Source organism: Oncorhynchus gorbuscha, linkage group LG24, assembly GCF_021184085.1.
Source record: "Oncorhynchus gorbuscha isolate QuinsamMale2020 ecotype Even-year linkage group LG24, OgorEven_v1.0, whole genome shotgun sequence".
Lineage (NCBI taxonomy): Eukaryota > Metazoa > Chordata > Actinopteri > Salmoniformes > Salmonidae > Oncorhynchus > Oncorhynchus gorbuscha.
The window spans coordinates 34967126-34991311 of NC_060196.1; the positions used below are offsets into that span (position 1 = coordinate 34967126).

At 39.0% G+C, this 24186-nt stretch overlaps 1 protein-coding gene across 1 annotated transcript in view; it reads right to left on the reverse strand.

Annotated features, from left to right (window-relative positions):
* The window catches only part of LOC124012232, a 60251-nt gene that overhangs the window by 24785 nt on the left and 11280 nt on the right, over positions 1–24186 (reverse strand). Inside the window, exons 33-101 of the mRNA XM_046325708.1 lie at positions 23985–24049; positions 23655–23836; positions 23232–23392; positions 22931–22995; positions 22601–22782; positions 22178–22338; positions 21876–21940; positions 21546–21727; positions 21123–21283; positions 20821–20885; positions 20491–20672; positions 20068–20228; positions 19766–19830; positions 19436–19617; positions 19013–19173; positions 18711–18775; positions 18381–18562; positions 17958–18118; positions 17656–17720; positions 17326–17507; positions 16903–17063; positions 16601–16665; positions 16271–16452; positions 15848–16008; positions 15546–15610; positions 15216–15397; positions 14793–14953; positions 14491–14555; positions 14161–14342; positions 13738–13898; positions 13436–13500; positions 13106–13287; positions 12683–12843; positions 12381–12445; positions 12051–12232; positions 11628–11788; positions 11326–11390; positions 10996–11177; positions 10573–10733; positions 10271–10335; positions 9941–10122; positions 9518–9678; positions 9216–9280; positions 8886–9067; positions 8463–8623; positions 8161–8225; positions 7831–8012; positions 7408–7568; positions 7106–7170; positions 6776–6957; positions 6353–6513; positions 6051–6115; positions 5721–5902; positions 5298–5458; positions 4996–5060; positions 4666–4847; positions 4243–4403; positions 3941–4005; positions 3611–3792; positions 3188–3348; positions 2886–2950; positions 2556–2737; positions 2133–2293; positions 1831–1895; positions 1501–1682; positions 1078–1238; positions 777–841; positions 447–628; positions 24–184 (exon numbers count right to left, since the gene is read on the reverse strand). Of these exons, the coding sequence (XP_046181664.1) occupies positions 24–184; positions 447–628; positions 777–841; positions 1078–1238; positions 1501–1682; positions 1831–1895; positions 2133–2293; positions 2556–2737; positions 2886–2950; positions 3188–3348; positions 3611–3792; positions 3941–4005; positions 4243–4403; positions 4666–4847; positions 4996–5060; positions 5298–5458; positions 5721–5902; positions 6051–6115; positions 6353–6513; positions 6776–6957; positions 7106–7170; positions 7408–7568; positions 7831–8012; positions 8161–8225; positions 8463–8623; positions 8886–9067; positions 9216–9280; positions 9518–9678; positions 9941–10122; positions 10271–10335; positions 10573–10733; positions 10996–11177; positions 11326–11390; positions 11628–11788; positions 12051–12232; positions 12381–12445; positions 12683–12843; positions 13106–13287; positions 13436–13500; positions 13738–13898; positions 14161–14342; positions 14491–14555; positions 14793–14953; positions 15216–15397; positions 15546–15610; positions 15848–16008; positions 16271–16452; positions 16601–16665; positions 16903–17063; positions 17326–17507; positions 17656–17720; positions 17958–18118; positions 18381–18562; positions 18711–18775; positions 19013–19173; positions 19436–19617; positions 19766–19830; positions 20068–20228; positions 20491–20672; positions 20821–20885; positions 21123–21283; positions 21546–21727; positions 21876–21940; positions 22178–22338; positions 22601–22782; positions 22931–22995; positions 23232–23392; positions 23655–23836; positions 23985–24049 (9384 nt within the window). The remainder of the gene's footprint in view (positions 1–23; positions 185–446; positions 629–776; positions 842–1077; positions 1239–1500; positions 1683–1830; positions 1896–2132; positions 2294–2555; positions 2738–2885; positions 2951–3187; positions 3349–3610; positions 3793–3940; positions 4006–4242; positions 4404–4665; positions 4848–4995; positions 5061–5297; positions 5459–5720; positions 5903–6050; positions 6116–6352; positions 6514–6775; positions 6958–7105; positions 7171–7407; positions 7569–7830; positions 8013–8160; positions 8226–8462; positions 8624–8885; positions 9068–9215; positions 9281–9517; positions 9679–9940; positions 10123–10270; positions 10336–10572; positions 10734–10995; positions 11178–11325; positions 11391–11627; positions 11789–12050; positions 12233–12380; positions 12446–12682; positions 12844–13105; positions 13288–13435; positions 13501–13737; positions 13899–14160; positions 14343–14490; positions 14556–14792; positions 14954–15215; positions 15398–15545; positions 15611–15847; positions 16009–16270; positions 16453–16600; positions 16666–16902; positions 17064–17325; positions 17508–17655; positions 17721–17957; positions 18119–18380; positions 18563–18710; positions 18776–19012; positions 19174–19435; positions 19618–19765; positions 19831–20067; positions 20229–20490; positions 20673–20820; positions 20886–21122; positions 21284–21545; positions 21728–21875; positions 21941–22177; positions 22339–22600; positions 22783–22930; positions 22996–23231; positions 23393–23654; positions 23837–23984; positions 24050–24186) is intronic.

A 24186-nucleotide genomic window follows, 5' to 3' on the forward strand; every position in this document is an offset into this window, starting at 1 on the left:
ATATCTGGATTTCGAGGACTTACAATTGTAGTAATGGTTACTGATAGTGTTTTGAATTCTGTGCTTTGAGGGTCAGTCAAGGCTGGTACAAAAGCTTGCTGCAAGGTGACTTGTAATTCCACCACTGGAGGAGGTGCCGTTGTTATGGCAGTTGTAGCAGGAACAGTTGTTGTAGCAGGGGTATCTGAAATTAATAAAACATTACACTCTTTTAGAATTTGAAAGGTGCTCCAAATGCAACGTGTGCTTAAACTGTACTGGTTGGTGATGTACTAGTGTGTACAACTTGATAACGTGGGATGTTGGAGGGAGGACAGTGAAATGTTGCTGATGTAGCCGCAATTGGTTGATCAATTCCGCAACGTGATTTAACTTCAAAGGTTCTACAACTGAACATTACTTGTCAATGGATATTTTTGGAGCACCGATTGATTGGGTTTGCTTACTTATCACAGTGATGGAGTTCAGATCCAAAGATAAGTTGAAGTTAGAGTTTGGATTGGTCACAGCCTCTTTCAATGTTTCAACAATGTCACTGTCCTTGGGGATAGGTACTGTGGAGGTCGCATTGAACTCCAGTTCCAAATCCACCTCTGTGTTAGGATCCTGACCGAGACGAGGCACAGGTCTGCAGAGGGTCAAAAAGTTCATAGGTCAGGGTCAAGTCAAAAGGTGACTGAAAAAGTAAAGGTTTGCTAAAAATAAGGCTTTTTAGGTTCTACAGACTTTATTGTCTAAATGAAAGAAAATGGTTTAAAAGTAGAATACAATATTACCTGAATTGAGTAACAGTCGTCTGAACGAAACTAAGCCCATATCTTTGTCGGAAGATTGTGTCACACTGTAAGGAGTAGGGAGAGAAGAGTCAACTTTAATAGACTATCAAATAGTATGAGAGATTTTACAAACATAATATATATATAACATTATTAGGCCTATATATTTTAACAATCCCTTATTCCCGTAGCTCACCGATCATTAAGCCTAAAGTCATTGTCACTTGAACCTTAGGTAAAGTCAATAACCACATCAACATAGACACAAATGAATGGTCATATCTGGATTTCGAGGACTTACAATTGTAGTAATGGTTACTGATAGTGTTTTGAATTCTGTGCTTTGAGGGTCAGTCAAGGCTGGTACAAAAGCTTGCTGCAAGGTGACTTGTAATTCCACCACTGGAGGAGGTGCCGTTGTTATGGCAGTTGTAGCAGGAACAGTTGTTGTAGCAGGGGTATCTGAAATTAATAAAACATTACACTCTTTTAGAATTTGAAAGGTGCTCCAAATGCAACGTGTGCTTAAACTGTACTGGTTGGTGATGTACTAGTGTGTACAACTTGATAACGTGGGATGTTGGAGGGAGGACAGTGAAATGTTGCTGATGTAGCCGCAATTGGTTGATCAATTCCGCAACGTGATTTAACTTCAAAGGTTCTACAACTGAACATTACTTGTCAATGGATATTTTTGGAGCACCGATTGATTGGGTTTGCTTACTTATCACAGTGATGGAGTTCAGATCCAAAGATAAGTTGAAGTTAGAGTTTGGATTGGTCACAGCCTCTTTCAATGTTTCAACAATGTCACTGTCCTTGGGGATAGGTACTGTGGAGGTCGCATTGAACTCCAGTTCCAAATCCACCTCTGTGTTAGGATCCTGACCGAGACGAGGCACAGGTCTGCAGAGGGTCAAAAAGTTCATAGGTCAGGGTCAAGTCAAAAGGTGACTGAAAAAGTAAAGGTTTGCTAAAAATAAGGCTTTTTAGGTTCTAAAGACTTTATTGTCTAAATGAAAGAAAATGGTTTAAAAGTAGAATACAATATTACCTGAATTGAGTAACAGTCGTCTGAACGAAACTAAGCCCATATCTTTGTCGGAAGATTGTGTCACACTGTAAGGAGTAGGGGAGAGAAGAGTCAACTTTAATAGACTATCAAATAGTATGAGAGATTTTACAAACATAATATATATATAACATTATTAGGCCTATATATTTTAACAATCCCTTATTCCCGTAGCTCACCGATCATTAAGCCTAAAGTCATTGTCACTTGAACCTTAGGTAAAGTCAATAACCACATCAACATAGACACAAATGAATGGTCATATCTGGATTTCGAGGACTTACAATTGTAGTAATGGTTACTGATAGTGTTTTGAATTCTGTGCTTTGAGGGTCAGTCAAGGCTGGTACAAAAGCTTGCTGCAAGGTGACTTGTAATTCCACCACTGGAGGAGGTGCCGTTGTTATGGCAGTTGTAGCAGGAACAGTTGTTGTAGCAGGGGTATCTGAAATTAATAAAACATTACACTCTTTTAGAATTTGAAAGGTGCTCCAAATGCAACGTGTGCTTAAACTGTACTGGTTGGTGATGTACTAGTGTGTACAACTTGATAACGTGGGATGTTGGAGGGAGGACAGTGAAATGTTGCTGATGTAGCCGCAATTGGTTGATCAATTCCGCAACGTGATTTAACTTCAAAGGTTCTACAACTGAACATTACTTGTCAATGGATATTTTTGGAGCACCGATTGATTGGGTTTGCTTACTTATCACAGTGATGGAGTTCAGATCCAAAGATAAGTTGAAGTTAGAGTTTGGATTGGTCACAGCCTCTTTCAATGTTTCAACAATGTCACTGTCCTTGGGGATAGGTACTGTGGAGGTCGCATTGAACTCCAGTTCCAAATCCACCTCTGTGTTAGGATCCTGACCGAGACGAGGCACAGGTCTGCAGAGGGTCAAAAAGTTCATAGGTCAGGGTCAAGTCAAAAGGTGACTGAAAAAGTAAAGGTTTGCTAAAAATAAGGCTTTTTAGGTTCTAAAGACTTTATTGTCTAAATGAAAGAAAATGGTTTAAAAGTAGAATACAATATTACCTGAATTGAGTAACAGTCGTCTGAACGAAACTAAGCCCATATCTTTGTCGGAAGATTGTGTCACACTGTAAGGAGTAGGGGAGAGAAGAGTCAACTTTAATAGACTATCAAATAGTATGAGAGATTTTACAAACATAATATATATATAACATTATTAGGCCTATATATTTTAACAATCCCTTATTCCCGTAGCTCACCGATCATTAAGCCTAAAGTCATTGTCACTTGAACCTTAGGTAAAGTCAATAACCACATCAACATAGACACAAATGAATGGTCATATCTGGATTTCGAGGACTTACAATTGTAGTAATGGTTACTGATAGTGTTTTGAATTCTGTGCTTTGAGGGTCAGTCAAGGCTGGTACAAAAGCTTGCTGCAAGGTGACTTGTAATTCCACCACTGGAGGAGGTGCCGTTGTTATGGCAGTTGTAGCAGGAACAGTTGTTGTAGCAGGGGTATCTGAAATTAATAAAACATTACACTCTTTTAGAATTTGAAAGGTGCTCCAAATGCAACGTGTGCTTAAACTGTACTGGTTGGTGATGTACTAGTGTGTACAACTTGATAACGTGGGATGTTGGAGGGAGGACAGTGAAATGTTGCTGATGTAGCCGCAATTGGTTGATCAATTCCGCAACGTGATTTAACTTCAAAGGTTCTACAACTGAACATTACTTGTCAATGGATATTTTTGGAGCACCGATTGATTGGGTTTGCTTACTTATCACAGTGATGGAGTTCAGATCCAAAGATAAGTTGAAGTTAGAGTTTGGATTGGTCACAGCCTCTTTCAATGTTTCAACAATGTCACTGTCCTTGGGGATAGGTACTGTGGAGGTCGCATTGAACTCCAGTTCCAAATCCACCTCTGTGTTAGGATCCTGACCGAGACGAGGCACAGGTCTGCAGAGGGTCAAAAAGTTCATAGGTCAGGGTCAAGTCAAAAGGTGACTGAAAAAGTAAAGGTTTGCTAAAAATAAGGCTTTTTAGGTTCTAAAGACTTTATTGTCTAAATGAAAGAAAATGGTTTAAAAGTAGAATACAATATTACCTGAATTGAGTAACAGTCGTCTGAACGAAACTAAGCCCATATCTTTGTCGGAAGATTGTGTCACACTGTAAGGAGTAGGGGAGAGAAGAGTCAACTTTAATAGACTATCAAATAGTATGAGAGATTTTACAAACATAATATATATATAACATTATTAGGCCTATATATTTTAACAATCCCTTATTCCCGTAGCTCACCGATCATTAAGCCTAAAGTCATTGTCACTTGAACCTTAGGTAAAGTCAATAACCACATCAACATAGACACAAATGAATGGTCATATCTGGATTTCGAGGACTTACAATTGTAGTAATGGTTACTGATAGTGTTTTGAATTCTGTGCTTTGAGGGTCAGTCAAGGCTGGTACAAAAGCTTGCTGCAAGGTGACTTGTAATTCCACCACTGGAGGAGGTGCCGTTGTTATGGCAGTTGTAGCAGGAACAGTTGTTGTAGCAGGGGTATCTGAAATTAATAAAACATTACACTCTTTTAGAATTTGAAAGGTGCTCCAAATGCAACGTGTGCTTAAACTGTACTGGTTGGTGATGTACTAGTGTGTACAACTTGATAACGTGGGATGTTGGAGGGAGGACAGTGAAATGTTGCTGATGTAGCCGCAATTGGTTGATCAATTCCGCAACGTGATTTAACTTCAAAGGTTCTACAACTGAACATTACTTGTCAATGGATATTTTTGGAGCACCGATTGATTGGGTTTGCTTACTTATCACAGTGATGGAGTTCAGATCCAAAGATAAGTTGAAGTTAGAGTTTGGATTGGTCACAGCCTCTTTCAATGTTTCAACAATGTCACTGTCCTTGGGGATAGGTACTGTGGAGGTCGCATTGAACTCCAGTTCCAAATCCACCTCTGTGTTAGGATCCTGACCGAGACGAGGCACAGGTCTGCAGAGGGTCAAAAAGTTCATAGGTCAGGGTCAAGTCAAAAGGTGACTGAAAAAGTAAAGGTTTGCTAAAAATAAGGCTTTTTAGGTTCTAAAGACTTTATTGTCTAAATGAAAGAAAATGGTTTAAAAGTAGAATACAATATTACCTGAATTGAGTAACAGTCGTCTGAACGAAACTAAGCCCATATCTTTGTCGGAAGATTGTGTCACACTGTAAGGAGTAGGGGAGAGAAGAGTCAACTTTAATAGACTATCAAATAGTATGAGAGATTTTACAAACATAATATATATATAACATTATTAGGCCTATATATTTTAACAATCCCTTATTCCCGTAGCTCACCGATCATTAAGCCTAAAGTCATTGTCACTTGAACCTTAGGTAAAGTCAATAACCACATCAACATAGACACAAATGAATGGTCATATCTGGATTTCGAGGACTTACAATTGTAGTAATGGTTACTGATAGTGTTTTGAATTCTGTGCTTTGAGGGTCAGTCAAGGCTGGTACAAAAGCTTGCTGCAAGGTGACTTGTAATTCCACCACTGGAGGAGGTGCCGTTGTTATGGCAGTTGTAGCAGGAACAGTTGTTGTAGCAGGGGTATCTGAAATTAATAAAACATTACACTCTTTTAGAATTTGAAAGGTGCTCCAAATGCAACGTGTGCTTAAACTGTACTGGTTGGTGATGTACTAGTGTGTACAACTTGATAACGTGGGATGTTGGAGGGAGGACAGTGAAATGTTGCTGATGTAGCCGCAATTGGTTGATCAATTCCGCAACGTGATTTAACTTCAAAGGTTCTACAACTGAACATTACTTGTCAATGGATATTTTTGGAGCACCGATTGATTGGGTTTGCTTACTTATCACAGTGATGGAGTTCAGATCCAAAGATAAGTTGAAGTTAGAGTTTGGATTGGTCACAGCCTCTTTCAATGTTTCAACAATGTCACTGTCCTTGGGGATAGGTACTGTGGAGGTCGCATTGAACTCCAGTTCCAAATCCACCTCTGTGTTAGGATCCTGACCGAGACGAGGCACAGGTCTGCAGAGGGTCAAAAAGTTCATAGGTCAGGGTCAAGTCAAAAGGTGACTGAAAAAGTAAAGGTTTGCTAAAAATAAGGCTTTTTAGGTTCTAAAGACTTTATTGTCTAAATGAAAGAAAATGGTTTAAAAGTAGAATACAATATTACCTGAATTGAGTAACAGTCGTCTGAACGAAACTAAGCCCATATCTTTGTCGGAAGATTGTGTCACACTGTAAGGAGTAGGGGAGAGAAGAGTCAACTTTAATAGACTATCAAATAGTATGAGAGATTTTACAAACATAATATATATATAACATTATTAGGCCTATATATTTTAACAATCCCTTATTCCCGTAGCTCACCGATCATTAAGCCTAAAGTCATTGTCACTTGAACCTTAGGTAAAGTCAATAACCACATCAACATAGACACAAATGAATGGTCATATCTGGATTTCGAGGACTTACAATTGTAGTAATGGTTACTGATAGTGTTTTGAATTCTGTGCTTTGAGGGTCAGTCAAGGCTGGTACAAAAGCTTGCTGCAAGGTGACTTGTAATTCCACCACTGGAGGAGGTGCCGTTGTTATGGCAGTTGTAGCAGGAACAGTTGTTGTAGCAGGGGTATCTGAAATTAATAAAACATTACACTCTTTTAGAATTTGAAAGGTGCTCCAAATGCAACGTGTGCTTAAACTGTACTGGTTGGTGATGTACTAGTGTGTACAACTTGATAACGTGGGATGTTGGAGGGAGGACAGTGAAATGTTGCTGATGTAGCCGCAATTGGTTGATCAATTCCGCAACGTGATTTAACTTCAAAGGTTCTACAACTGAACATTACTTGTCAATGGATATTTTTGGAGCACCGATTGATTGGGTTTGCTTACTTATCACAGTGATGGAGTTCAGATCCAAAGATAAGTTGAAGTTAGAGTTTGGATTGGTCACAGCCTCTTTCAATGTTTCAACAATGTCACTGTCCTTGGGGATAGGTACTGTGGAGGTCGCATTGAACTCCAGTTCCAAATCCACCTCTGTGTTAGGATCCTGACCGAGACGAGGCACAGGTCTGCAGAGGGTCAAAAAGTTCATAGGTCAGGGTCAAGTCAAAAGGTGACTGAAAAAGTAAAGGTTTGCTAAAAATAAGGCTTTTTAGGTTCTAAAGACTTTATTGTCTAAATGAAAGAAAATGGTTTAAAAGTAGAATACAATATTACCTGAATTGAGTAACAGTCGTCTGAACGAAACTAAGCCCATATCTTTGTCGGAAGATTGTGTCACACTGTAAGGAGTAGGGGAGAGAAGAGTCAACTTTAATAGACTATCAAATAGTATGAGAGATTTTACAAACATAATATATATATAACATTATTAGGCCTATATATTTTAACAATCCCTTATTCCCGTAGCTCACCGATCATTAAGCCTAAAGTCATTGTCACTTGAACCTTAGGTAAAGTCAATAACCACATCAACATAGACACAAATGAATGGTCATATCTGGATTTCGAGGACTTACAATTGTAGTAATGGTTACTGATAGTGTTTTGAATTCTGTGCTTTGAGGGTCAGTCAAGGCTGGTACAAAAGCTTGCTGCAAGGTGACTTGTAATTCCACCACTGGAGGAGGTGCCGTTGTTATGGCAGTTGTAGCAGGAACAGTTGTTGTAGCAGGGGTATCTGAAATTAATAAAACATTACACTCTTTTAGAATTTGAAAGGTGCTCCAAATGCAACGTGTGCTTAAACTGTACTGGTTGGTGATGTACTAGTGTGTACAACTTGATAACGTGGGATGTTGGAGGGAGGACAGTGAAATGTTGCTGATGTAGCCGCAATTGGTTGATCAATTCCGCAACGTGATTTAACTTCAAAGGTTCTACAACTGAACATTACTTGTCAATGGATATTTTTGGAGCACCGATTGATTGGGTTTGCTTACTTATCACAGTGATGGAGTTCAGATCCAAAGATAAGTTGAAGTTAGAGTTTGGATTGGTCACAGCCTCTTTCAATGTTTCAACAATGTCACTGTCCTTGGGGATAGGTACTGTGGAGGTCGCATTGAACTCCAGTTCCAAATCCACCTCTGTGTTAGGATCCTGACCGAGACGAGGCACAGGTCTGCAGAGGGTCAAAAAGTTCATAGGTCAGGGTCAAGTCAAAAGGTGACTGAAAAAGTAAAGGTTTGCTAAAAATAAGGCTTTTTAGGTTCTAAAGACTTTATTGTCTAAATGAAAGAAAATGGTTTAAAAGTAGAATACAATATTACCTGAATTGAGTAACAGTCGTCTGAACGAAACTAAGCCCATATCTTTGTCGGAAGATTGTGTCACACTGTAAGGAGTAGGGGAGAGAAGAGTCAACTTTAATAGACTATCAAATAGTATGAGAGATTTTACAAACATAATATATATATAACATTATTAGGCCTATATATTTTAACAATCCCTTATTCCCGTAGCTCACCGATCATTAAGCCTAAAGTCATTGTCACTTGAACCTTAGGTAAAGTCAATAACCACATCAACATAGACACAAATGAATGGTCATATCTGGATTTCGAGGACTTACAATTGTAGTAATGGTTACTGATAGTGTTTTGAATTCTGTGCTTTGAGGGTCAGTCAAGGCTGGTACAAAAGCTTGCTGCAAGGTGACTTGTAATTCCACCACTGGAGGAGGTGCCGTTGTTATGGCAGTTGTAGCAGGAACAGTTGTTGTAGCAGGGGTATCTGAAATTAATAAAACATTACACTCTTTTAGAATTTGAAAGGTGCTCCAAATGCAACGTGTGCTTAAACTGTACTGGTTGGTGATGTACTAGTGTGTACAACTTGATAACGTGGGATGTTGGAGGGAGGACAGTGAAATGTTGCTGATGTAGCCGCAATTGGTTGATCAATTCCGCAACGTGATTTAACTTCAAAGGTTCTACAACTGAACATTACTTGTCAATGGATATTTTTGGAGCACCGATTGATTGGGTTTGCTTACTTATCACAGTGATGGAGTTCAGATCCAAAGATAAGTTGAAGTTAGAGTTTGGATTGGTCACAGCCTCTTTCAATGTTTCAACAATGTCACTGTCCTTGGGGATAGGTACTGTGGAGGTCGCATTGAACTCCAGTTCCAAATCCACCTCTGTGTTAGGATCCTGACCGAGACGAGGCACAGGTCTGCAGAGGGTCAAAAAGTTCATAGGTCAGGGTCAAGTCAAAAGGTGACTGAAAAAGTAAAGGTTTGCTAAAAATAAGGCTTTTTAGGTTCTAAAGACTTTATTGTCTAAATGAAAGAAAATGGTTTAAAAGTAGAATACAATATTACCTGAATTGAGTAACAGTCGTCTGAACGAAACTAAGCCCATATCTTTGTCGGAAGATTGTGTCACACTGTAAGGAGTAGGGGAGAGAAGAGTCAACTTTAATAGACTATCAAATAGTATGAGAGATTTTACAAACATAATATATATATAACATTATTAGGCCTATATATTTTAACAATCCCTTATTCCCGTAGCTCACCGATCATTAAGCCTAAAGTCATTGTCACTTGAACCTTAGGTAAAGTCAATAACCACATCAACATAGACACAAATGAATGGTCATATCTGGATTTCGAGGACTTACAATTGTAGTAATGGTTACTGATAGTGTTTTGAATTCTGTGCTTTGAGGGTCAGTCAAGGCTGGTACAAAAGCTTGCTGCAAGGTGACTTGTAATTCCACCACTGGAGGAGGTGCCGTTGTTATGGCAGTTGTAGCAGGAACAGTTGTTGTAGCAGGGGTATCTGAAATTAATAAAACATTACACTCTTTTAGAATTTGAAAGGTGCTCCAAATGCAACGTGTGCTTAAACTGTACTGGTTGGTGATGTACTAGTGTGTACAACTTGATAACGTGGGATGTTGGAGGGAGGACAGTGAAATGTTGCTGATGTAGCCGCAATTGGTTGATCAATTCCGCAACGTGATTTAACTTCAAAGGTTCTACAACTGAACATTACTTGTCAATGGATATTTTTGGAGCACCGATTGATTGGGTTTGCTTACTTATCACAGTGATGGAGTTCAGATCCAAAGATAAGTTGAAGTTAGAGTTTGGATTGGTCACAGCCTCTTTCAATGTTTCAACAATGTCACTGTCCTTGGGGATAGGTACTGTGGAGGTCGCATTGAACTCCAGTTCCAAATCCACCTCTGTGTTAGGATCCTGACCGAGACGAGGCACAGGTCTGCAGAGGGTCAAAAAGTTCATAGGTCAGGGTCAAGTCAAAAGGTGACTGAAAAAGTAAAGGTTTGCTAAAAATAAGGCTTTTTAGGTTCTAAAGACTTTATTGTCTAAATGAAAGAAAATGGTTTAAAAGTAGAATACAATATTACCTGAATTGAGTAACAGTCGTCTGAACGAAACTAAGCCCATATCTTTGTCGGAAGATTGTGTCACACTGTAAGGAGTAGGGGAGAGAAGAGTCAACTTTAATAGACTATCAAATAGTATGAGAGATTTTACAAACATAATATATATATAACATTATTAGGCCTATATATTTTAACAATCCCTTATTCCCGTAGCTCACCGATCATTAAGCCTAAAGTCATTGTCACTTGAACCTTAGGTAAAGTCAATAACCACATCAACATAGACACAAATGAATGGTCATATCTGGATTTCGAGGACTTACAATTGTAGTAATGGTTACTGATAGTGTTTTGAATTCTGTGCTTTGAGGGTCAGTCAAGGCTGGTACAAAAGCTTGCTGCAAGGTGACTTGTAATTCCACCACTGGAGGAGGTGCCGTTGTTATGGCAGTTGTAGCAGGAACAGTTGTTGTAGCAGGGGTATCTGAAATTAATAAAACATTACACTCTTTTAGAATTTGAAAGGTGCTCCAAATGCAACGTGTGCTTAAACTGTACTGGTTGGTGATGTACTAGTGTGTACAACTTGATAACGTGGGATGTTGGAGGGAGGACAGTGAAATGTTGCTGATGTAGCCGCAATTGGTTGATCAATTCCGCAACGTGATTTAACTTCAAAGGTTCTACAACTGAACATTACTTGTCAATGGATATTTTTGGAGCACCGATTGATTGGGTTTGCTTACTTATCACAGTGATGGAGTTCAGATCCAAAGATAAGTTGAAGTTAGAGTTTGGATTGGTCACAGCCTCTTTCAATGTTTCAACAATGTCACTGTCCTTGGGGATAGGTACTGTGGAGGTCGCATTGAACTCCAGTTCCAAATCCACCTCTGTGTTAGGATCCTGACCGAGACGAGGCACAGGTCTGCAGAGGGTCAAAAAGTTCATAGGTCAGGGTCAAGTCAAAAGGTGACTGAAAAAGTAAAGGTTTGCTAAAAATAAGGCTTTTTAGGTTCTAAAGACTTTATTGTCTAAATGAAAGAAAATGGTTTAAAAGTAGAATACAATATTACCTGAATTGAGTAACAGTCGTCTGAACGAAACTAAGCCCATATCTTTGTCGGAAGATTGTGTCACACTGTAAGGAGTAGGGGAGAGAAGAGTCAACTTTAATAGACTATCAAATAGTATGAGAGATTTTACAAACATAATATATATATAACATTATTAGGCCTATATATTTTAACAATCCCTTATTCCCGTAGCTCACCGATCATTAAGCCTAAAGTCATTGTCACTTGAACCTTAGGTAAAGTCAATAACCACATCAACATAGACACAAATGAATGGTCATATCTGGATTTCGAGGACTTACAATTGTAGTAATGGTTACTGATAGTGTTTTGAATTCTGTGCTTTGAGGGTCAGTCAAGGCTGGTACAAAAGCTTGCTGCAAGGTGACTTGTAATTCCACCACTGGAGGAGGTGCCGTTGTTATGGCAGTTGTAGCAGGAACAGTTGTTGTAGCAGGGGTATCTGAAATTAATAAAACATTACACTCTTTTAGAATTTGAAAGGTGCTCCAAATGCAACGTGTGCTTAAACTGTACTGGTTGGTGATGTACTAGTGTGTACAACTTGATAACGTGGGATGTTGGAGGGAGGACAGTGAAATGTTGCTGATGTAGCCGCAATTGGTTGATCAATTCCGCAACGTGATTTAACTTCAAAGGTTCTACAACTGAACATTACTTGTCAATGGATATTTTTGGAGCACCGATTGATTGGGTTTGCTTACTTATCACAGTGATGGAGTTCAGATCCAAAGATAAGTTGAAGTTAGAGTTTGGATTGGTCACAGCCTCTTTCAATGTTTCAACAATGTCACTGTCCTTGGGGATAGGTACTGTGGAGGTCGCATTGAACTCCAGTTCCAAATCCACCTCTGTGTTAGGATCCTGACCGAGACGAGGCACAGGTCTGCAGAGGGTCAAAAAGTTCATAGGTCAGGGTCAAGTCAAAAGGTGACTGAAAAAGTAAAGGTTTGCTAAAAATAAGGCTTTTTAGGTTCTAAAGACTTTATTGTCTAAATGAAAGAAAATGGTTTAAAAGTAGAATACAATATTACCTGAATTGAGTAACAGTCGTCTGAACGAAACTAAGCCCATATCTTTGTCGGAAGATTGTGTCACACTGTAAGGAGTAGGGGAGAGAAGAGTCAACTTTAATAGACTATCAAATAGTATGAGAGATTTTACAAACATAATATATATATAACATTATTAGGCCTATATATTTTAACAATCCCTTATTCCCGTAGCTCACCGATCATTAAACCTAAAGTCATTGTCACTTGAACCTTAGGTAAAGTCAATAACCACATCAACATAGACACAAATGAATGGTCATATCTGGATTTCGAGGACTTACAATTGTAGTAATGGTTACTGATAGTGTTTTGAATTCTGTGCTTTGAGGGTCAGTCAAGGCTGGTACAAAAGCTTGCTGCAAGGTGACTTGTAATTCCACCACTGGAGGAGGTGCCGTTGTTATGGCAGTTGTAGCAGGAACAGTTGTTGTAGCAGGGGTATCTGAAATTAATAAAACATTACACTCTTTTAGAATTTGAAAGGTGCTCCAAATGCAACGTGTGCTTAAACTGTACTGGTTGGTGATGTACTAGTGTGTACAACTTGATAACGTGGGATGTTGGAGGGAGGACAGTGAAATGTTGCTGATGTAGCCGCAATTGGTTGATCAATTCCGCAACGTGATTTAACTTCAAAGGTTCTACAACTGAACATTACTTGTCAATGGATATTTTTGGAGCACCGATTGATTGGGTTTGCTTACTTATCACAGTGATGGAGTTCAGATCCAAAGATAAGTTGAAGTTAGAGTTTGGATTGGTCACAGCCTCTTTCAATGTTTCAACAATGTCACTGTCCTTGGGGATAGGTACTGTGGAGGTCGCATTGAACTCCAGTTCCAAATCCACCTCTGTGTTAGGATCCTGACCGAGACGAGGCACAGGTCTGCAGAGGGTCAAAAAGTTCATAGGTCAGGGTCAAGTCAAAAGGTGACTGAAAAAGTAAAGGTTTGCTAAAAATAAGGCTTTTTAGGTTCTAAAGACTTTATTGTCTAAATGAAAGAAAATGGTTTAAAAGTAGAATACAATATTACCTGAATTGAGTAACAGTCGTCTGAACGAAACTAAGCCCATATCTTTGTCGGAAGATTGTGTCACACTGTAAGGAGTAGGGGAGAGAAGAGTCAACTTTAATAGACTATCAAATAGTATGAGAGATTTTACAAACATAATATATATATAACATTATTAGGCCTATATATTTTAACAATCCCTTATTCCCGTAGCTCACCGATCATTAAGCCTAAAGTCATTGTCACTTGAACCTTAGGTAAAGTCAATAACCACATCAACATAGACACAAATGAATGGTCATATCTGGATTTCGAGGACTTACAATTGTAGTAATGGTTACTGATAGTGTTTTGAATTCTGTGCTTTGAGGGTCAGTCAAGGCTGGTACAAAAGCTTGCTGCAAGGTGACTTGTAATTCCACCACTGGAGGAGGTGCCGTTGTTATGGCAGTTGTAGCAGGAACAGTTGTTGTAGCAGGGGTATCTGAAATTAATAAAACATTACACTCTTTTAGAATTTGAAAGGTGCTCCAAATGCAACGTGTGCTTAAACTGTACTGGTTGGTGATGTACTAGTGTGTACAACTTGATAACGTGGGATGTTGGAGGGAGGACAGTGAAATGTTGCTGATGTAGCCGCAATTGGTTGATCAATTCCGCAACGTGATTTAACTTCAAAGGTTCTACAACTGAACATTACTTGTCAATGGATATTTTTGGAGCACCGATTGATTGGGTTTGCTTACTTATCACAGTGATGGAGTTCAGATCCAAAGATAAGTTGAAGTTAGAGTTTGGATTGGTCACAGCCTCTTTCAATGTTTCAACAATGTCACTGTCCTTGGGGATAGGTACTGTGGAGGTCGCATTGAACTCCAGTTCCAAATCCACCTCTGTGTTAGGATCCTGACCGAGACGAGGCACAGGTCTGCAGAGGGTCAAAAAGTTCATAGGTCAGGGTCAAGTCAAAAGGTGACTGAAAAAGTAAAGGTTTGCTAAAAATAAGGCTTTTTAGGTTCTAAAGACTTTATTGTCTAAATGAAAGAAAATGGTTTAAAAGTAGAATACAATATTACCTGAATTGAGTAACAGTCGTCTGAACGAAACTAAGCCCATATCTTTGTCGGAAGATTGTGTCACACTGTAAGGAGTAGGGGAGAGAAGAGTCATCTTTAATAGACTATCAAATAGTATGAGAGATTTTACAAACATAATATATATATAACATTATTAGGCCTATATATTTTAACAATCCCTTATTCCCGTAGCTCACCGATCATTAAGCCTAAAGTCATTGTCACTTGAACCTTAGGTAAAGTCAATAACCACATCAACATAGACACAAATGAATGGTCATATCTGGATTTCGAGGACTTACAATTGTAGTAATGGTTACTGATAGTGTTTTGAATTCTGTGCTTTGAGGGTCAGTCAAGGCTGGTACAAAAGCTTGCTGCAAGGTGACTTGTAATTCCACCACTGGAGGAGGTGCCGTTGTTATGGCAGTTGTAGCAGGAACAGTTGTTGTAGCAGGGGTATCTGAAATTAATAAAACATTACACTCTTTTAGAATTTGAAAGGTGCTCCAAATGCAACGTGTGCTTAAACTGTACTGGTTGGTGATGTACTAGTGTGTACAACTTGATAACGTGGGATGTTGGAGGGAGGACAGTGAAATGTTGCTGATGTAGCCGCAATTGGTTGATCAATTCCGCAACGTGATTTAACTTCAAAGGTTCTACAACTGAACATTACTTGTCAATGGATATTTTTGGAGCACCGATTGATTGGGTTTGCTTACTTATCACAGTGATGGAGTTCAGATCCAAAGATAAGTTGAAGTTAGAGTTTGGATTGGTCACAGCCTCTTTCAATGTTTCAACAATGTCACTGTCCTTGGGGATAGGTACTGTGGAGGTCGCATTGAACTCCAGTTCCAAATCCACCTCTGTGTTAGGATCCTGACCGAGACGAGGCACAGGTCTGCAGAGGGTCAAAAAGTTCATAGGTCAGGGTCAAGTCAAAAGGTGACTGAAAAAGTAAAGGTTTGCTAAAAATAAGGCTTTTTAGGTTCTAAAGACTTTATTGTCTAAATGAAAGAAAATGGTTTAAAAGTAGAATACAATATTACCTGAATTGAGTAACAGTCGTCTGAACGAAACTAAGCCCATATCTTTGTCGGAAGATTGTGTCACACTGTAAGGAGTAGGGGAGAGAAGAGTCATCTTTAATAGACTATCAAATAGTATGAGAGATTTTACAAACATAATATATATATAACATTATTAGGCCTATATATTTTAACAATCCCTTATTCCCGTAGCTCACCGATCATTAAGCCTAAAGTCATTGTCACTTGAACCTTAGGTAAAGTCAATAACCACATCAACATAGACACAAATGAATGGTCATATCTGGATTTCGAGGACTTACAATTGTAGTAATGGTTACTGATAGTGTTTTGAATTCTGTGCTTTGAGGGTCAGTCAAGGCTGGTACAAAAGCTTGCTGCAAGGTGACTTGTAATTCCACCACTGGAGGAGGTGCCGTTGTTATGGCAGTTGTAGCAGGAACAGTTGTTGTAGCAGGGGTATCTGAAATTAATAAAACATTACACTCTTTTAGAATTTGAAAGGTGCTCCAAATGCAACGTGTGCTTAAACTGTACTGGTTGGTGATGTACTAGTGTGTACAACTTGATAACGTGGGATGTTGGAGGGAGGACAGTGAAATGTTGCTGATGTAGCCGCAATTGGTTGATCAATTCCGCAACGTGATTTAACTTCAAAGGTTCTACAACTGAACATTACTTGTCAATGGATATTTTTGGAGCACCGATTGATTGGGTTTGCTTACTTATCACAGTGATGGAGTTCAGATCCAAAGATAAGTTGAAGTTAGAGTTTGGATTGGTCACAGCCTCTTTCAATGTTTCAACAATGTCACTGTCCTTGGGGATAGGTACTGTGGAGGTCGCATTGAACTCCAGTTCCAAATCCACCTCTGTGTTAGGATCCTGACCGAGACGAGGCACAGGTCTGCAGAGGGTCAAAAAGTTCATAGGTCAGGGTCAAGTCAAAAGGTGACTGAAAAAGTAAAGGTTTGCTAAAAATAAGGCTTTTTAGGTTCTAAAGACTTTATTGTCTAAATGAAAGAAAATGGTTTAAAAGTAGAATACAATATTACCTGAATTGAGTAACAGTCGTCTGAACGAAACTAAGCCCATATCTTTGTCGGAAGATTGTGTCACACTGTAAGGAGTAGGGGAGAGAAGAGTCATCTTTAATAGACTATCAAATAGTATGAGAGATTTTACAAACATAATATATATATAACATTATTAGGCCTATATATTTTAACAATCCCTTATTCCCGTAGCTCACCGATCATTAAGCCTAAAGTCATTGTCACTTGAACCTTAGGTAAAGTCAATAACCACATCAACATAGACACAAATGAATGGTCATATCTGGATTTCGAGGACTTACAATTGTAGTAATGGTTACTGATAGTGTTTTGAATTCTGTGCTTTGAGGGTCAGTCAAGGCTGGTACAAAAGCTTGCTGCAAGGTGACTTGTAATTCCACCACTGGAGGAGGTGCCGTTGTTATGGCAGTTGTAGCAGGAACAGTTGTTGTAGCAGGGGTATCTGAAATTAATAAAACATTACACTCTTTTAGAATTTGAAAGGTGCTCCAAATGCAACGTGTGCTTAAACTGTACTGGTTGGTGATGTACTAGTGTGTACAACTTGATAACGTGGGATGTTGGAGGGAGGACAGTGAAATGTTGCTGATGTAGCCGCAATTGGTTGATCAATTCCGCAACGTGATTTAACTTCAAAGGTTCTACAACTGAACATTACTTGTCAATGGATATTTTTGGAGCACCGATTGATTGGGTTTGCTTACTTATCACAGTGATGGAGTTCAGATCCAAAGATAAGTTGAAGTTAGAGTTTGGATTGGTCACAGCCTCTTTCAATGTTTCAACAATGTCACTGTCCTTGGGGATAGGTACTGTGGAGGTCGCATTGAACTCCAGTTCCAAATCCACCTCTGTGTTAGGATCCTGACCGAGACGAGGCACAGGTCTGCAGAGGGTCAAAAAGTTCATAGGTCAGGGTCAAGTCAAAAGGTGACTGAAAAAGTAAAGGTTTGCTAAAAATAAGGCTTTTTAGGTTCTAAAGACTTTATTGTCTAAATGAAAGAAAATGGTTTAAAAGTAGAATACAATATTACCTGAATTGAGTAACAGTCGTCTGAACGAAACTAAGCCCATATCTTTGTCGGAAGATTGTGTCACACTGTAAGGAGTAGGGGAGAGAAGAGTCATCTTTAATAGACTATCAAATAGTATGAGAGATTTTACAAACATAATATATATATAACATTATTAGGCCTATATATTTTAACAATCCCTTATTCCCGTAGCTCACCGATCATTAAGCCTAAAGTCATTGTCACTTGAACCTTAGGTAAAGTCAATAACCACATCAACATAGACACAAATGAATGGTCATATCTGGATTTCGAGGACTTACAATTGTAGTAATGGTTACTGATAGTGTTTTGAATTCTGTGCTTTGAGGGTCAGTCAAGGCTGGTACAAAAGCTTGCTGCAAGGTGACTTGTAATTCCACCACTGGAGGAGGTGCCGTTGTTATGGCAGTTGTAGCAGGAACAGTTGTTGTAGCAGGGGTATCTGAAATTAATAAAACATTACACTCTTTTAGAATTTGAAAGGTGCTCCAAATGCAACGTGTGCTTAAACTGTACTGGTTGGTGATGTACTAGTGTGTACAACTTGATAACGTGGGATGTTGGAGGGAGGACAGTGAAATGTTGCTGATGTAGCCGCAATTGGTTGATCAATTCCGCAACGTGATTTAACTTCAAAGGTTCTACAACTGAACATTACTTGTCAATGGATATTTTTGGAGCACCGATTGATTGGGTTTGCTTACTTATCACAGTGATGGAGTTCAGATCCAAAGATAAGTTGAAGTTAGAGTTTGGATTGGTCACAGCCTCTTTCAATGTTTCAACAATGTCACTGTCCTTGGGGATAGGTACTGTGGAGGTCGCATTGAACTCCAGTTCCAAATCCACCTCTGTGTTAGGATCCTGACCGAGACGAGGCACAGGTCTGCAGAGGGTCAAAAAGTTCATAGGTCAGGGTCAAGTCAAAAGGTGACTGAAAAAGTAAAGGTTTGCTAAAAATAAGGCTTTTTAGGTTCTAAAGACTTTATTGTCTAAATGAAAGAAAATGGTTTAAAAGTAGAATACAATATTACCTGAATTGAGTAACAGTCGTCTGAACGAAACTAAGCCCATATCTTTGTCGGAAGATTGTGTCACACTGTAAGGAGTAGGGGAGAGAAGAGTCATCTTTAATAGACTATCAAATAGTATGAGAGATTTTACAAACATAATATATATATAACATTATTAGGCCTATATATTTTAACAATCCCTTATTCCCGTAGCTCACCGATCATTAAGCCTAAAGTCATTGTCACTTGAACCTTAGGTAAAGTCAATAACCACATCAACATAGACACAAATGAATGGTCATATCTGGATTTCGAGGACTTACAATTGTAGTAATGGTTACTGATAGTGTTTTGAATTCTGTGCTTTGAGGGTCAGTCAAGGCTGGTACAAAAGCTTGCTGCAAGGTGACTTGTAATTCCACCACTGGAGGAGGTGCCGTTGTTATGGCAGTTGTAGCAGGAACAGTTGTTGTAGCAGGGGTATCTGAAATTAATAAAACATTACACTCTTTTAGAATTTGAAAGGTGCTCCAAATGCAACGTGTGCTTAAACTGTACTGGTTGGTGATGTACTAGTGTGTACAACTTGATAACGTGGGATGTTGGAGGGAGGACAGTGAAATGTTGCTGATGTAGCCGCAATTGGTTGATCAATTCCGCAACGTGATTTAACTTCAAAGGTTCTACAACTGAACATTACTTGTCAATGGATATTTTTGGAGCACCGATTGATTGGGTTTGCTTACTTATCACAGTGATGGAGTTCAGATCCAAAGATAAGTTGAAGTTAGAGTTTGGATTGGTCACAGCCTCTTTCAATGTTTCAACAATGTCACTGTCCTTGGGGATAGGTACTGTGGAGGTCGCATTGAACTCCAGTTCCAAATCCACCTCTGTGTTAGGATCCTGACCGAGACGAGGCACAGGTCTGCAGAGGGTCAAAAAGTTCATAGGTCAGGGTCAAGTCAAAAGGTGACTGAAAAAGTAAAGGTTTGCTAAAAATAAGGCTTTTTAGGTTCTAAAGACTTTATTGTCTAAATGAAAGAAAATGGTTTAAAAGTAGAATACAATATTACCTGAATTGAGTAACAGTCGTCTGAACGAAACTAAGCCCATATCTTTGTCGGAAGATTGTGTCACACTGTAAGGAGTAGGGGAGAGAAGAGTCATCTTTAATAGACTATCAAATAGTATGAGAGATTTTACAAACATAATATATATATAACATTATTAGGCCTATATATTTTAACAATCCCTTATTCCCGTAGCTCACCGATCATTAAGCCTAAAGTCATTGTCACTTGAACCTTAGGTAAAGTCAATAACCACATCAACATAGACACAAATGAATGGTCATATCTGGATTTCGAGGACTTACAATTGTAGTAATGGTTACTGATAGTGTTTTGAATTCTGTGCTTTGAGGGTCAGTCAAGGCTGGTACAAAAGCTTGCTGCAAGGTGACTTGTAATTCCACCACTGGAGGAGGTGCCGTTGTTATGGCAGTTGTAGCAGGAACAGTTGTTGTAGCAGGGGTATCTGAAATTAATAAAACATTACACTCTTTTAGAATTTGAAAGGTGCTCCAAATGCAACGTGTGCTTAAACTGTACTGGTTGGTGATGTACTAGTGTGTACAACTTGATAACGTGGGATGTTGGAGGGAGGACAGTGAAATGTTGCTGATGTAGCCGCAATTGGTTGATCAATTCCGCAACGTGATTTAACTTCAAAGGTTCTACAACTGAACATTACTTGTCAATGGATATTTTTGGAGCACCGATTGATTGGGTTTGCTTACTTATCACAGTGATGGAGTTCAGATCCAAAGATAAGTTGAAGTTAGAGTTTGGATTGGTCACAGCCTCTTTCAATGTTTCAACAATGTCACTGTCCTTGGGGATAGGTACTGTGGAGGTCGCATTGAACTCCAGTTCCAAATCCACCTCTGTGTTAGGATCCTGACCGAGACGAGGCACAGGTCTGCAGAGGGTCAAAAAGTTCATAGGTCAGGGTCAAGTCAAAAGGTGACTGAAAAAGTAAAGGTTTGCTAAAAATAAGGCTTTTTAGGTTCTAAAGACTTTATTGTCTAAATGAAAGAAAATGGTTTAAAAGTAGAATACAATATTACCTGAATTGAGTAACAGTCGTCTGAACGAAACTAAGCCCATATCTTTGTCGGAAGATTGTGTCACACTGTAAGGAGTAGGGGAGAGAAGAGTCATCTTTAATAGACTATCAAATAGTATGAGAGATTTTACAAACATAATATATATATAACATTATTAGGCCTATATATTTTAACAATCCCTTATTCCCGTAGCTCACCGATCATTAAGCCTAAAGTCATTGTCACTTGAACCTTAGGTAAAGTCAATAACCACATCAACATAGACACAAATGAATGGTCATATCTGGATTTCGAGGACTTACAATTGTAGTAATGGTTACTGATAGTGTTTTGAATTCTGTGCTTTGAGGGTCAGTCAAGGCTGGTACAAAAGCTTGCTGCAAGGTGACTTGTAATTCCACCACTGGAGGAGGTGCCGTTGTTATGGCAGTTGTAGCAGGAACAGTTGTTGTAGCAGGGGTATCTGAAATTAATAAAACATTACACTCTTTTAGAATTTGAAAGGTGCTCCAAATGCAACGTGTGCTTAAACTGTACTGGTTGGTGATGTACTAGTGTGTACAACTTGATAACGTGGGATGTTGGAGGGAGGACAGTGAAATGTTGCTGATGTAGCCGCAATTGGTTGATCAATTCCGCAACGTGATTTAACTTCAAAGGTTCTACAACTGAACATTACTTGTCAATGGATATTTTTGGAGCACCGATTGATTGGGTTTGCTTACTTATCACAGTGATGGAGTTCAGATCCAAAGATAAGTTGAAGTTAGAGTTTGGATTGGTCACAGCCTCTTTCAATGTTTCAACAATGTCACTGTCCTTGGGGATAGGTACTGTGGAGGTCGCATTGAACTCCAGTTCCAAATCCACCTCTGTGTTAGGATCCTGACCGAGACGAGGCACAGGTCTGCAGAGGGTCAAAAAGTTCATAGGTCAGGGTCAAGTCAAAAGGTGACTGAAAAAGTAAAGGTTTGCTAAAAATAAGGCTTTTTAGGTTCTAAAGACTTTATTGTCTAAATGAAAGAAAATGGTTTAAAAGTAGAATACAATATTACCTGAATTGAGTAACAGTCGTCTGAACGAAACTAAGCCCATATCTTTGTCGGAAGATTGTGTCACACTGTAAGGAGTAGGGGAGAGAAGAGTCATCTTTAATAGACTATCAAATAGTATGAGAGATTTTACAAACATAATATATATATAACATTATTAGGCCTATATATTTTAACAATCCCTTATTCCCGTAGCTCACCGATCATTAAGCCTAAAGTCATTGTCACTTGAACCTTAGGTAAAGTCAATAACCACATCAACATAGACACAAATGAATGGTCATATCTGGATTTCGAGGACTTACAATTGTAGTAATGGTTACTGATAGTGTTTTGAATTCTGTGCTTTGAGGGTCAGTCAAGGCTGGTACAAAAGCTTGCTGCAAGGTGACTTGTAATTCCACCACTGGAGGAGGTGCCGTTGTTATGGCAGTTGTAGCAGGAACAGTTGTTGTAGCAGGGGTATCTGAAATTAATAAAACATTACACTCTTTTAGAATTTGAAAGGTGCTCCAAATGCAACGTGTGCTTAAACTGTACTGGTTGGTGATGTACTAGTGTGTACAACTTGATAACGTGGGATGTTGGAGGGAGGACAGTGAAATGTTGCTGATGTAGCCGCAATTGGTTGATCAATTCCGCAACGTGATTTAACTTCAAAGGTTCTACAACTGAACATTACTTGTCAATGGATATTTTTGGAGCACCGATTGATTGGGTTTGCTTACTTATCACAGTGATGGAGTTCAGATCCAAAGATAAGTTGAAGTTAGAGTTTGGATTGGTCACAGCCTCTTTCAATGTTTCAACAATGTCACTGTCCTTGGGGATAGGTACTGTGGAGGTCGCATTGAACTCCAGTTCCAAATCCACCTCTGTGTTAGGATCCTGACCGAGACGAGGCACAGGTCTGCAGAGGGTCAAAAAGTTCATAGGTCAGGGTCAAGTCAAAAGGTGACTGAAAAAGTAAAGGTTTGCTAAAAATAAGGCTTTTTAGGTTCTAAAGACTTTATTGTCTAAATGAAAGAAAATGGTTTAAAAGTAGAATACAATATTACCTGAATTGAGTAACAGTCGTCTGAACGAAACTAAGCCCATATCTTTGTCGGAAGATTGTGTCACACTGTAAGGAGTAGGGAGAGAAGAGTCATCTTTAATAGACTATCAAATAGTATGAGAGATTTTACAAACATAATATATATATAACATTATTAGGCCTATATATTTTAACAATCCCTTATTCCCGTAGCTCACCGATCATTAAGCCTAAAGTCATTGTCACTTGAACCTTAGGTAAAGTCAATAACCACATCAACATAGACACAAATGAATGGTCATATCTGGATTTCGAGGACTTACAATTGTAGTAATGGTTACTGATAGTGTTTTGAATTCTGTGCTTTGAGGGTCAGTCAAGGCTGGTACAAAAGCTTGCTGCAAGGTGACTTGTAATTCCACCACTGGAGGAGGTGCCGTTGTTATGGCAGTTGTAGCAGGAACAGTTGTTGTAGCAGGGGTATCTGAAATTAATAAAACATTACACTCTTTTAGAATTTGAAAGGTGCTCCAAATGCAACGTGTGCTTAAACTGTACTGGTTGGTGATGTACTAGTGTGTACAACTTGATAACGTGGGATGTTGGAGGGAGGACAGTGAAATGTTGCTGATGTAGCCGCAATTGGTTGATCAATTCCGCAACGTGATTTAACTTCAAAGGTTCTACAACTGAACATTACTTGTCAATGGATATTTTTGGAGCACCGATTGATTGGGTTTGCTTACTTATCACAGTGATGGAGTTCAGATCCAAAGATAAGTTGAAGTTAGAGTTTGGATTGGTCACAGCCTCTTTCAATGTTTCAACAATGTCACTGTCCTTGGGGATAGGTACTGTGGAGGTCGCATTGAACTCCAGTTCCAAATCCACCTCTGTGTTAGGATCCTGACCGAGACGAGGCACAGGTCTGCAGAGGGTCAAAAAGTTCATAGGTCAGGGTCAAGTCAAAAGGTGACTGAAAAAGTAAAGGTTTGCTAAAAATAAGGCTTTTTAGGTTCTAAAGACTTTATTGTCTAAATGAAAGAAAATGGTTTAAAAGTAGAATACAATATTACCTGAATTGAGTAACAGTCGTCTGAACGAAACTAAGCCCATATCTTTGTCGGAAGATTGTGTCACACTGTAAGGAGTAGGGGAGAGAAGAGTCATCTTTAATAGACTATCAAATAGTATGAGAGATTTTACAAACATAATATATATATAACATTATTAGGCCTATATATTTTAACAATCCCTTATTCCCGTAGCTCACCGATC